Genomic DNA, 13,197 nt, shown 5'->3' on the forward strand with positions numbered 1-13,197 from the left:
CGAGCGCGCAGCGGGGAACTTCTGTGCTGGCCGTGTCCCTTGGACACAGCCAATCACAGATCGCCGTAAACGGCCAATCAGAGTGGCCGTTTGCTAGGCGATCTGTGCGGCCAATGAGAGATGATCTCATATGTAAACATATGAGATCATTTCTCATTGCCGGCTCTCACACTGACAGCGTCCTGTCAGGGAGAGAGGAGACCGATCTGTGTCTCTTGTACATAGAGACACAGATCGGTCACCCCCCCAGTCACCCCCCTTCCCCCACAGTTAGAACACAATATAGGGAATACATTTAACCCCTTCCTCACCCCCTAGTGTTAACCCCTTCCCTGCCAGTCACATTTATACAGTAATTAGTGCATATTTATAGCACTGATTGCAATATAAATGTGAATGGTGCCAAAAATGTGTCAAAAGTGTCCGATGTGTCCGCCATAATGTTGCAGTCGCAATAAAAATCGCAGATCGCCGCCATTACTAGTAAAAAAATAATAATAAAAAATAATAATTCTGTCCCTTATTTTGTAGGCGCTATAACTTTTGCGCAAACCAGTCGCTTATTGCGATTTTTTTTTTTTTTTTTACTAAAAATATGTAGAATACGTATCGGCCTAGACTGAGGATAAAAAACATTTGTTTAAAAAAAATTTAGCTATTTATTATAGCAACAAGTAAAAAATCTATATATTTTTTTTCAAAATTGTCGCTCTATTTTTGTTTATAGCGCAAAAAATAAAAACCGCAGAGGTGATCAAATACCACCAAAAGAAAGCTCCATTTGTGGGAAAAAAAGGACGTCAATTTTGTTTGGGAGCCACGTCGCACGACCGCGCAATTGTCAGTTAAAGCGACGCAGTGCCGAATCGCAAAAAGTCCTCTGGTCAGGAAGGGGGTTTAGGTGCCCAGTAAGGAAGTGGTTAAGGCTTACCTGTAGATGCTCAAAATATCTCCCAAACCTCCACACTTTAGGAGACATTTACAATAATGACGGGCGCCAATGTCTACGGCGCATGCACCATAGACAACGGCGCAGGCGCACTTTAGAAACGGCGATAGTGCTGTTTCTAAAGGAGGTCATGCCGTGACTGGCAGCTCCTGCCTGCATATGCGGGAGTGACGTTATCGCGGCTCTGGCCAATCACAGCGCCGGAGCCGTGATTCCCCACCGGGAGAGATGTCAGCCGCCGGAGCGGTGTACGAGGACTGCTGCGTGGGCTTCGATCTGAGGTGAGTATTACATAATAAGCTAGTATGCTATGCATATTAGCTCATTATGCCTTTGTCTTGCAGGTGCTATTTTTTATTTTAAAGTGGGTTTACAACCACTTAAGCCCCCTAATAAACAACAAGAACAAAGCTACGGACTGGTTTCTGACTTTGTGTGCCTGTGAAGATTCAGTGTGCCTGGCTGTGAAGGAGTGGGGGATCCCTGTTCACCTGCTGCTCCTATGTGGGGCATTCTACCCTTTTTATGATGTGTCTATCTAGAATCATTATTTTTGTAATGCCTGTCCTGTTTCACCAATATAGCATTCCTGGGTACACTTGTTTAAATGAACGAGGTACACCACACTACTGTAGGTGACGATGAAAGATCCAGTAACACTGAAGGTTCTTTCTGTGTGTGTTACACTTTTTGATGGCTTGCTGCGTCTGCACAGTTTGTAGATTTTATTGTTGCAAGGTTTTGTTCCCTTGTTTGTTTCTCTGTAGTCAGGATAAAGTTTCCTTGTGATTCATTTATATCTGAGGTTGGGTAATTGCTTGAAGGGCAGCATTGGGGGTTGTTGGAAGATTTCTTTAAGCATTTTATCCTCTGTTATGATGGGTTGCAGCTCTTTGATTATCGTTCTCATGCTTTCTAGTGCTGGATTGTATGTGGCTACTGAAAAATGTGAAAAAAAAACAGCCTTGTATCTCTAGAAACCACATAAAATCTAGCAGAAAGATAATCACTGAGCTGCAACCCATCATAACTGAAGATGAAAGACTGAAACAAATTTACCAACAACCCCCATGCTGGCCTTAACACAACTACCCAACCATAGATAGAGATAAATAAATCAGCAGGAAATGCCACTATGACTACAGAGACCCAAACAAGGGAACAAAACATTAGGCAGAACAGTGGCTTAGGGGTCACCACTCATAGTGGTTCTAGGCAAGAAATGTTTCCCTTAATGCAATCCCTGCGTTTAGGTCAAAAAATATCCCAGTAGGTATATTGCGCCCCCCCAGCCATCAAGTCTTATCTCAATCCATCTGTCTGCAGCAGCATTGGTCTGTACTCCTCTCCTAACAGGACACACAGGCAGCAGTGGGAGACATTGGCTCCTGCTGCTGCCAATCAAATTTTGTGCGGAGGGAGCAGCGCTGAGCAAGCGTCTTGCTATGGGGCATGCACAGAAGAGAAGGAGTCAAAAGTGCTGGGGGGAACCCCAGAAAAGGAAGTTCGGGGCTGCTCTGTGCAATACTATTGCACAGAACAGGTAAGCATAACAGATTTATTATTTTAGGAAAAAGCCTCTACAACTGATTTAAAGCACCGTGGTCCTTAATTTGGATCTCAGTAAGGCCCAATTTGCATTATGTGATTTGGAATTGCTGGCAGAATTACTCTTATTTTGTCCACAGGTCCAAATCACTGGGAATCTACATGACGTGTGTTTGGGTTCCATTATTCTCATTGGCACCCCAAAAGCAGTACGATTCTGCCACGATTACGATTGTCGCATGACAGAATTGCACGACAAAAATCAGTGGGACTGCTTGTTCCCGCTATGCGATATGTGAATGTGGTCTCTGTATTCTTTTTTTTTTTTCCAAGAGAGTGTCGTCTTTGTCACTTTTTTTAAATTCTGCTAAACTATTGTGTACTAGTACTGCTTGGACTGAGAAGAAAGGGGTAGACCCTAAAAAGCTTGTCCTGAAAATGTGAGGCCTCGTACACACGACCGAGTTTCTCTGCAAAAACCAGCAAGAAATTGCTGGGTTTTTTTTGCTGAGGAAACCGGTCGTGTGTACATTTTTCGACGAGGAAACTGTCGAAGAACTTGTCGAGCCAAAAAGAGAGCATGTTCTCTCTTTCCTTGACGGGAATGGAGAAAATTGGCTCGCCAAGTTCCTCGACTGCCTAACAAGGAACTCGACGAGCAAAACGATGTGTTTCGCCCATCGAGTTCCTCGGTCGTGTGTACGAGGCCTGACTGTTAGCGTAAAAACAAAAAGGGTATCACATAGAGTCCCTAATTGTGTTGTTACAAATATGTGAAAAAACAATGCTAAGACTGTGCAGGCAACTTTTTTTCTTGTATATGTAATCAACTAAAGCGCTCATCTGCAGCCAGAATGGCAAATTACATCATAACAAATGTAACAGTGTTTGATACGCTTTTTCACTGCAATATTTAGAAACACACAGTGCAAAAATACCTTTCTGCTGTTGCTCCTGTAGGGAGATTTAAAAACTCCCTTACAGGCTCATACAATTTTCATAGGTATTTTTTTGTCTGCTAGTAAAAAAAGACACCTGTTAATTTCTGACATCTGTGCAAAGATGTTCTTACATTTAAGGAACATTGCACTCAAACAATAATTTAAAGCATTTAAAGTAGAGCTCTGCTCCAGAAAAAACAAAGAATTTGCTCTTTTCACTTTAAAATTGACTACAATATCATGGAAGGTTTTTCCAGTGTGTACATAGCATTTAGTTGTTGATCCTGCTAATGATTGTGACAATGCCTTATGTCTTGTGGGGGGCCATCAATGGGTAACACAGCACTGCTGAATTCGTAGCCTCATTGTCAACCTTTTTTATACTTGCCTCTCTGGTTATTTGAGTAGAGGCGTCATCATGTCAGTGTCTGCCTCCCTTGAGGTGTTATTGGCCACGGATACAGAGCTGACACCATCTCCAGGGAATCACTAGACTTCTTCAAGGCAAGGCTGGGTTGGTGAAGCTGAAGGAGGCAGCTTTGCTACTCTGTGTTAGTACACGTCTTAGTGCCGGTTCATACAGGGGCAACACGACTCTGGGCGTGACTTTGCGAGGCGACTTAAGCGCAACTTGGGGCGACTCACAACGCGACTTCAAGTCGCCTCCAGGACAGGCGACTTTGCCAGTGGCCAATCAAACAATAATCAGCTCTGTGGGAGGGAGGGGTTTGCCTGAGAAAAATAGTTTATCTTCCTGTAAAGTTGCTTCAGTTAAGACAGGGGATTCGACTTGGAGGCAACTTTCATTGAAATCAATGGGTGCAAGTCGCCTAGAAGTCGCCTTGAAGTAGTACAAGAACCTTTTCTGAAATCGGAGCGACTTCACTAGTGTTCATTAAGACGGCTCTCATTCACTTCCATGTAATTTGTCATGTTGCGCGACTTGGGACGACACAAGTCGCCCCCCAGGTCGCGGTAGTGTGAACCGGCTCTTAGTATTAGTTGGAGAGTATTGTTAAATTGTAGTTCTAAACATGACCAGATTTTACAGGGAGAGCAAGTTGGACTGCTATGGTAGATACGGTGCCAGTCTAGAACCTTTTTATTATATATGAAAATATGCTACTGATTGGTGAAGTGTTGGTGGCTATGTAACCCTGCTGTCCTAGGTGACAATATAAACAAAAAAATAATAATGTGCGTGTGTGCATATATAGCAGGAACTAGGGTCGCTGGTTTAAATCACAACCATGGCACTACCTCCAAGGAGTTTGCATGTTCTCCATTTGTGGGTTTCCTCACACGTTCCAAAGACCTGCTAGTAGGTTAATTGGCTAATGTCTAAATTAGCCCTAGTATGTACGAATATGAGTTAGGGACCTTAGATTGTAAGCTCCTTGAGGGCAGGGACTAATGTAATTGTATAATAAATATGTAAAGTGCTGCATAAATTGACAGTGCTATAAAAGTAACAAATGGAAAAAGAAAATATGGACAGCCGCACTCCAAAAAACCTTGATGGTTGTCTTTTTTAAAAAAAAAGGAAAAATGCACTACAAGTCACAGCACACAACACGGGAGTAAAACAACTGACGCGTTTCGCACTATAAATTAGTGCTTAATCATAGCTCTATAAAAGTACCTGTAATAAAATGAATCAAATGTGGTAGGCGCTCCATTTACTCATTGGCTGCTGAGGGTTAGTGTATTTAACACACCAGTACAATAGTTTGTGCTTCCTTATTGAAGGCCATTTTATGATTTTATGATAATTGGGAGCAAGTAAAGCACCTCGGTCAGACAATAATACTTAATGCTGTTGTCTTTCATCTTGCAGGTGTATAAATTCCTATATGCCACTCGACTGCTGGATTATGGCTTGACATCCCTAGCCCTTCATTACTGCGAATGCATTGCCTATGTCCTCCTCTCCTCCGGCTCAGGATCTTCAGTGCTGATATCAGAGTTAATCAAGGTGACTCAGGCTCTTGCAGACATCCTTAGATATCCAAGCACCAGCAATCTGGCTCTGGAGATTATAGCCCTTATACTGTACAAGCAGAAAAGCTGATATGGCACTTTCCCTCTTCTTTATTTCTATTGCTGTCAATGGGAGTTAACTGTAGAAAACAGGCCATCTGCTCTTCTCCAAATATATAATAAAAGCCAAGCTCCTTTAAAGCTAAACATTATTTCGGAAGGAAACTGCCGGCACATTTTAAGCAGAAATTCTACCATTTCCCTGTTGACATAAAACTTCTGGGAATAAACATTAATCATTAATGACTTCTCTTCTCAAATGGCCTGCAGTAAAACGTGTTTAACGCTTCCAGCTGAAGAACCAGCATTTTCACTTTAAAATGGAAAATGATTGCTCCTGGTCTCTGGAGTGTGTTTCCCTTTATGTGTTCAAACTGCATGTACTGCATTCATAATGGCCATATAAGCAATATACACTGGTAACTACAAAGATATTAATCAGCTGTTATAGGTTCAGGTTGGTTTTCCAACACCTTGCACCAGACTCAGCAACCACAAAGATTTTTTTTTTCATCCAACACACTTTTGATGCGACAAAGAAGTCGAGTCTCCAGTTAATCCCCCCACACACTAGTTGGGTGGTAGCCAAGCTTGCATGCTGTGTGTCATAAAGCAAGTGATTCCGGATGGCTGCCTTTCCAAAAATTATTGAAGCTAATGTGACAGGTGGTTAACAGATGGAACAGGGAACAAGAAGGTAACGCCTTTCATGCTAATATTAGCACCTAGTCACCTGGTAATGACTAAGTGCTAATATTTGTGCGAAACGCGTCTACCTCAGTGTCCCCTGCTGCATCCGTTAACCACCTGTCATATGAGCTTCAATAAAGAGGATTTTGTTTACTCAGAATACATTTCTAAATCATTTGATTAAAAGAGAAGTATGGCTTTTAAAAAAAATAAACATACATACTCTCCTAAATCACTGAAGCACCGATCCCAACTACAGTTTCCCCCACCGCCTCTAAGACCGAGGGCTGAGCGATCAAACATCGTTGATCGCTCGGCTCTCGGTCCTCAGCCTGCAGAGAGCCGGTGACTCTCAGTCCAGGGCTCACTGAAGCACCGGGCTGCAGAGGGGGTGGGAGCAGCTTGCTCAGTCTGCCAGCCTTTTTGCTGAGAGGCTGAGCGAGCTGCCGGTCCAGACATCTGGGTGGATCTAAACTGTACAGTCAGGATCGATCCAGCGCCTGGACCGGCTGAGTGACATCAGCTGACAGTGGACTTTAGCCTGCTATCGGCTGAAAATGGGTCAATGGAGTGCAGATCGAGGTGCACTCCTGTTATCCATAGGAGAAGTATAGCTGAAATAGCTTTGGCCATACTTCTCCCTTAAAATTGACCCTTAGACATCTACCAAAACTCTCAAAAACACTCCAGCGTTAGATCCAGGGGTTTTCACTTTTACAGTGCTTCAATATGCAATGCCTCTTGGGGATGTAGCCCCCCTCAGACTGGGAAATCTTCAATACATGGCAAGAAACACACAGGAGGACACAAACACCTAGTGCATTATCATTGACAAATGTATTATGTCCACCAGTTTTAGATGGAAATAGCTTGTATCACCACAGAGTGGTACTGTGGATACAAAATCGGGTGCATGTAACGCGTCCTAAATTAATTGGGAGTTGATAATAGAACCTGGACTTTAAAGGCACACCAGTAGACAATTTAAAATAAAATATCTTAATGCATATTATAAAATTATGCAAACAAAGCTCAAAATTCACGCTAAGTATACTGCCTGTATATATAGTAATCCCCACTCTAATATCAAACCAACACACTGAATAGAAACTCATTCTATACGGTAAGGTTGTCGCAGCATGCTTGATGAATTGTAGAGTTGTGGCGTAATGTATCTTGGCTTGCTCCACATGTTGCGCGCTGAGTGCTTCTTCGGGAGCTTAAGGCAATGTGTAGCCATGATATCACCAGTATGGTTAAATAGAACAAGGCACCTGTTAAGGAAACAGAAAAAGCCCTTCAGGCAATGTATGTTGGTACAAAAATCTAGCTAAACCGCCAATAACATCAAAGAAAGTTAATGTAGGGGAATATTAATATTCAACACGCATCCGGATAGTAACCAAGGGGTTTGTTCCGAATACGTATCAGCCATCCAATTAGGTTTAGTCCTATGATGGGCACATCATGTTCTGCTGGAGTATTTGAGATTTATCCATTTGTCTTCGTAGATGTAATAAATGTATCTAAGGCTACGTTTACACTTGTGGTTGAGGGGGGGGGGGGTAAAGGGGCAGTATAAACATTCAGTTAAACCACGTTTTTATCAGTCGAAACTGCTACACCTTTAAGCTGCAGGCAGCATAAGGGGGTGTACACATGCTGGCATTACTGATTGCTGAATGTGACCTATTTACCTGCGCAATTTGTGTGCAGTGGGTCAGCATTTTGAGGGTTAAAACAGGAGGTGTGAAGACAACATAATGGCTTCTCACCAACTATCAAATGCCCCTTGAAAATTGATCTTCTGCGGATCACTTTCCAAAGGGCAAGGCCCTACAACAATTTTTTTTTATATATTTTATAGAATACTGCATAAACACACACGGTAAGAATTCCTGAGTTTGCATTTTTATGTATGTGGATGAGGAAAAGAGAGACAGATGTAGAGAGAGGACAAGAGAGAAAGAGAAAGAAACAATAGCGGTCAACTTAAAAAATTCAATCACAGCCAATCACTAGACATGTGCGTTCCCGTTCGTAACGAATAGATTTTCGTACGAATTTGTTAGTTTTCGTACATTCCTAAAAAATCGAGCATACGAAAAGCTGAAAGAACCAAAATACGAAAATTACGTAATTACGAATAAGCAAAATAACGAACAAGCGAAAATACGAACGTATGATTGGACAATCTTACTAAAATACGAAACACACCGGAAAAGCAAGAGAACGAAAATGACATCTATAACGAACGATTTGCATTCCGTATTTTAAATCCTTTGTCTGTTCGTATTTTCATTCGTATGTTCGTATTTTCATTTGTGTGTTTTGTAAATCCGATTCTTTGTCTGTTCGTAAATTTGTGTACTTGTTTCGTTCTTTCGAATGGGCACTGGGCAGTGTAGTTAGTGATTACTTAATATCTTAGCCAATCAGCTTATCTCTTTTGTTCTGTGTCACATTATACAGTGTAAAGCCTCGTACACACGATCGGACTTCAAACAGACTTTTCCGTGGATTTTTGTCTGAAGAGAGTTGGCCGGACTTTTGAAACCGAAAAAGTTTGTCCGATAGAGTGTACACACGGTCGGATTTTTTGGAAAACGCTCATTTCGATGTTTGTTGGCAAAAAGTCCCACCGTGTGTACGGGGCTTAATAGAAAGTATATGTTAATATGGATTAGCCGCGTGTTGCTATGTATTTATGAAAGTACAAAATTACGAATCCATTAAACGAAAATTATTACAGTATCTAACAAAATTACGAATTTCGAATTAACGAAAATAAATTGGACAGAATTACGAATCATTCAAGATAAAGAAAATAAAACTGTTACGAAAATACGAACGGGTCCGAATAGGAAAACTTGCGTCTTACGAAATACGAATGGGTCCGAATAGGAAAACTTGAGTCTTACGAAATTACGAATCTTTACGAATTTACAGAATGAGGCGAAACAGAACAAAAAAATAAGATTTTTTTTGTTGTGCAGACAAAACGGAACAAAAAAATACGATTTTTTTTGTTGTGCACATGTCTACCAATCACCATACAGTAGATTGGTTGGCTGAAGGGGTCAGCTACAATCTGCTGGCACTCACATATGTGAACATTTTTAGCTCCTGTCTATGATTACTGTGAAATTTGTGCCACAAAAAAATGTATATAAAGTCAAAGAATAGTCACAAGTATTGTCTGTGGTCTCCCTGTAGCCAATCTTTCCCCTATTACAGAATGCATGTCCTAAGGCAGCCATTTTGGTAAAGGTAGAAACAGGGCTTTCCTTCCTCCAGCAAAGAAAACAGTGATAATCCCTAAATCTCACTCCATTCTTCTGAGCCTAACAATTATAGCTATGAGACTGTAGGCACAGGAGTGCCTATGCACCATCACATGCCAGGAAGTGCACTGCTATTATCAGGAGGAATTCCACACAAATGGTACATGCATCAGGATACTGCTTAGGCCCAAATAACCTTTCTAAATGTTCCCTATAATAGCAAATCTTAACTTTTTGAGTTCGGGTCCACTTTAAAGTAGGGCTGTTATTGATTAAAATTTTCGTGTTCGATTAATCGTTTTTTTTTAAATCGATTAATCGACCAATTTCGATTAATTATAACACACATACATTTTTCAGATCACCACCATATATAGTCCCCACTGTAATATCCACAGACATCTCCCCACTGTAATATCCACAGACATCTCCCCCCACTGTAATATCCACAGACATCTCACCCCACTGTAATATCCACAGACATCTCCCCCCACTGTAATATCCACAGACATCTCCCCCCACTGTAATATCCACAGACATCTGCCCCACTGTAATATCCAGACATCTCCCCCACTGTAATATCCAGACATCTCCCCCACTGTAATATCCAGACATCTCGCCCACTGTAATATCCACAGACATCTCGCCCACTGTAATATCCACAATCACCTCCCCCACTGTAATATCCAGACATCTCCCCCACTGTAATATCCACAGACATCTCCCCACTGTAATCCACAGATATCTCCCAACTGTAATATGGTCCACATCTCCCCCACTGCATAGGAAGATTAGTGCTTGCTTAGTCTTACCAGAGAAGCCAGCCGAACACGAGCAGTTGAGGCCGGGTGATGACGTCAGCACCTCGCTCACCTAGACCGCCGCCGGGTGGACCAAGATAGGCCAAAGCCGCTGCCGCTGCCTTTCCTATGGCCAAAAGGCAGCAGTGGAGCTCCATGGATCACGTGGTGTGCCGATCCGCATATGGTGACCCGTTCGGATCACGGATCATTTACGATCCGTTGCACCACTGGTACAATAAAAAAAAATTGATCGATCAAACAAATTAAAGATTAATCGAGGAATTAATCTTTAATTTCCACAGCCCTACTTTAAAGTGAAGCTGCATCTGACATTTTACATAAATTAGTAGAGCACACGTTGGCATAACCACATTACAATATCATGATGAACAGAAGTGCCTTTTTCTTATAACTAAAAAAATATGGTTCCTAACCAAAGAAACCCCATCATATGGTCTTTGGCTACCAGGAGCACACAACGTGATAATATCATTGACCATAAAAATTGAGATTACAGGGCTCTAGGGTATAGTACCGTAGCTTATCTTTTTATTGCGTTAATGCAGTCAGAGAAGGAGGATGGGGTCCAATAAAATAACATGCTTGGAGATGAGCAAATAAATGTCATGTTCATATAAAAGTGTCATGTCTTTTGAAGCTCTCCCATCTCTAATACTTCTAGTTTGCAGAACGTTTGAGATACTCGGATCCTCAGATTCTGGAGCAGCCTGAACCGGAACAGAATCAGGAACCATTGTGGCTTGTCCAGCTTCGTGCTTTGCACCTACAATTTCAGGTATTGATTTAAACTTACACACCAAATAACATATGTTAAAGTAAAAATTTAGTTCTTCTATCAGGGTTTTCCAAACTATGGCCCTCCAGCTGTTGCAGAACTATGCGTCCCATAAATCATTGTAAAACGCTGACATTCACAGACATTACTAGACATGATGGGAATTGTAGTTCCTGAACAACCGGAGGGCTATAGTTTAGAGACCCCTAAATCTAGATCACTAAATTCTGGCCGCCTTTAGCCTGCATGGATATGTAAAACATTAAAATTAAGTGCCTATACTGTTTAAAATACAGTAATACATTGGAGTTAATTTACTAAAGGCAAATCCACTTTGCGCTGCAAGTGCATTGGAAGTGCAGTCGCTGTAGATCTGAGGGGAACATGCAAGGAAAATAAAAAAACGCTTTTTTGCTGGCACATGATTGGATGATAGAAATCAGCAGAGCTCACCCTTATTAGATCTTCCCCTCAGATCTACAGCGACAGCACTTCCAAGTGCACTTGCAGTGCACTTGTAGTGCACAGTGGATTTGCCTTTAGTAAATCAACCCCGTTGTCTCACCTTGCTCTGCACATGCTAAGTTGCTTTCTATTTTTAGGCACTGTGCCAAATTTGTAGAGGCCAATCTGCTGACAGACTCAAAATTTGCTGCTGCTCAGGGGCTCTAGGCTTATCCAAAATGGCAGCCTCTGGCAAGCAGAATCAGAAGCAATGCTGGAGGCAACACACTAATTTTGGTAGCATAATTATTAATGTGGAATGTATATTCCTTGCTAAATAATATTATTTTTATCAAGGTGTTATGGGTAAAGTTCCTTTTTAATTTGGGCTACAATTTTGTCATGTAGTATAAGTCAGTGTTTATCAACTTTAAAGCATATATCTCCTTATTTAAGACAGTTTTTACCATGTTTCCCTAGAGTGAGGTTTATGTCAAGTACTCTTTGACACATGCTCGTTTACTACGAGTAGGCTCTAATTGCATATCTCTGTTCCCAAGACAGTCTCTTATATTTATGGCAATACTACTGTAGACAATTAAGGGAATTTGGGGACTTTAAATTAGGCTATTGACTTGTGGAGGCTAAATGATGCCTAGACATGTTTAATTAGCATGAATACATGTTGAAATACATAACAATGACATGTAAATAAGTAATTTCATACATATCAGCTTGGCAATACATGACAATATTGAAAAAAGATGGATGAATAAAACTGTATAAATTCATGTATGTGCGCATATCGTGTAGACGGCATATCACAATGTGTTATAAAATGTGTGAACATGATTAATTAAACATAATAGATCTGAATTGATTCCTATAGGCAGACATAAGACTGCATCCTATTTTTACCAACCCATTTTGTGTAAGAACACTTCCTCAGGGGCGGATGCTAAAGGATATCTACAAAAAACTAAATAGAATTAATCTAATATGTCCTTAAACGTAACAGAAAAGGACTCGATTGCTAATCCTGAGTACTTGCGTAAAATGGGGTACAATGGTATATTGTACATGTGGGGCCAGGGCTACTACTGTAGTGTTTGCAAGTGCCTGCTTTAATATTCGAATAATTTTTCTTCCTCACGTGTCCTTGTAGAGCAACCATTTCCAACCTGGGTTCCACTGAACCCTGGGGTTGCTCTAGGGCAGTGGTTCTCAACCTGGGGGTCGGGACCCCCTCGGGGGTCAAATGATGATTTTCCAGGGGTCACCAAATCCTGGGCTGTTCCTGAAGCCCACGCTGTTCTCCTAGACTTTTCGAGCTGCCCAGCAGGGCTGTCCCTGGAGCCTGTTGCCGCCTAGCTGGGCTGTTCCTGGAGCCCATTCAGTTCATGGCATGGGTGGGGGGCAGAGACCATATTTCCTAATTTTGGCTTAGATGTCACTGCTACAAGACACCACAAAGCCGAAGACACAGTGAGTAACACTACCTGTGATTAAGAGTTGCCATTAAAAGTCCTCACTACTACAGTTCTCAGATCAGCAGATGATCTTGATCAAGAGAATCTAAGTTGGCTGATCAGAACTCCTCCCAGCACTGCCACTGATCTCACCACCACCCAGAACTGCCACTCATTCCAACTCCCCGCCAGCACTGCCACTCATTCCATTCCCCCCACCAAGAAGTAAGAGC

At 41.8% G+C, this 13,197-nt stretch overlaps 1 protein-coding gene across 1 annotated transcript in view; it reads left to right on the forward strand.

Moving 5' to 3' along the window:
* Positions 1–13,197, forward strand: part of SEC16B (SEC16 homolog B, endoplasmic reticulum export factor) — a 269,950-nt gene that overhangs the window by 141,106 nt on the left and 115,647 nt on the right. The window contains exons 17-18 of the mRNA XM_040360362.1: positions 5,276–5,413; positions 10,938–11,051. Coding sequence (XP_040216296.1) covers positions 5,276–5,413; positions 10,938–11,051 — 252 coding nt within the window. The remainder of the gene's footprint in view (positions 1–5,275; positions 5,414–10,937; positions 11,052–13,197) is intronic.

This window comes from Rana temporaria, chromosome 7 (assembly GCF_905171775.1).
Source record: "Rana temporaria chromosome 7, aRanTem1.1, whole genome shotgun sequence".
In the NCBI taxonomy this organism is placed as follows: Eukaryota; Metazoa; Chordata; class Amphibia; order Anura; family Ranidae; genus Rana; species Rana temporaria.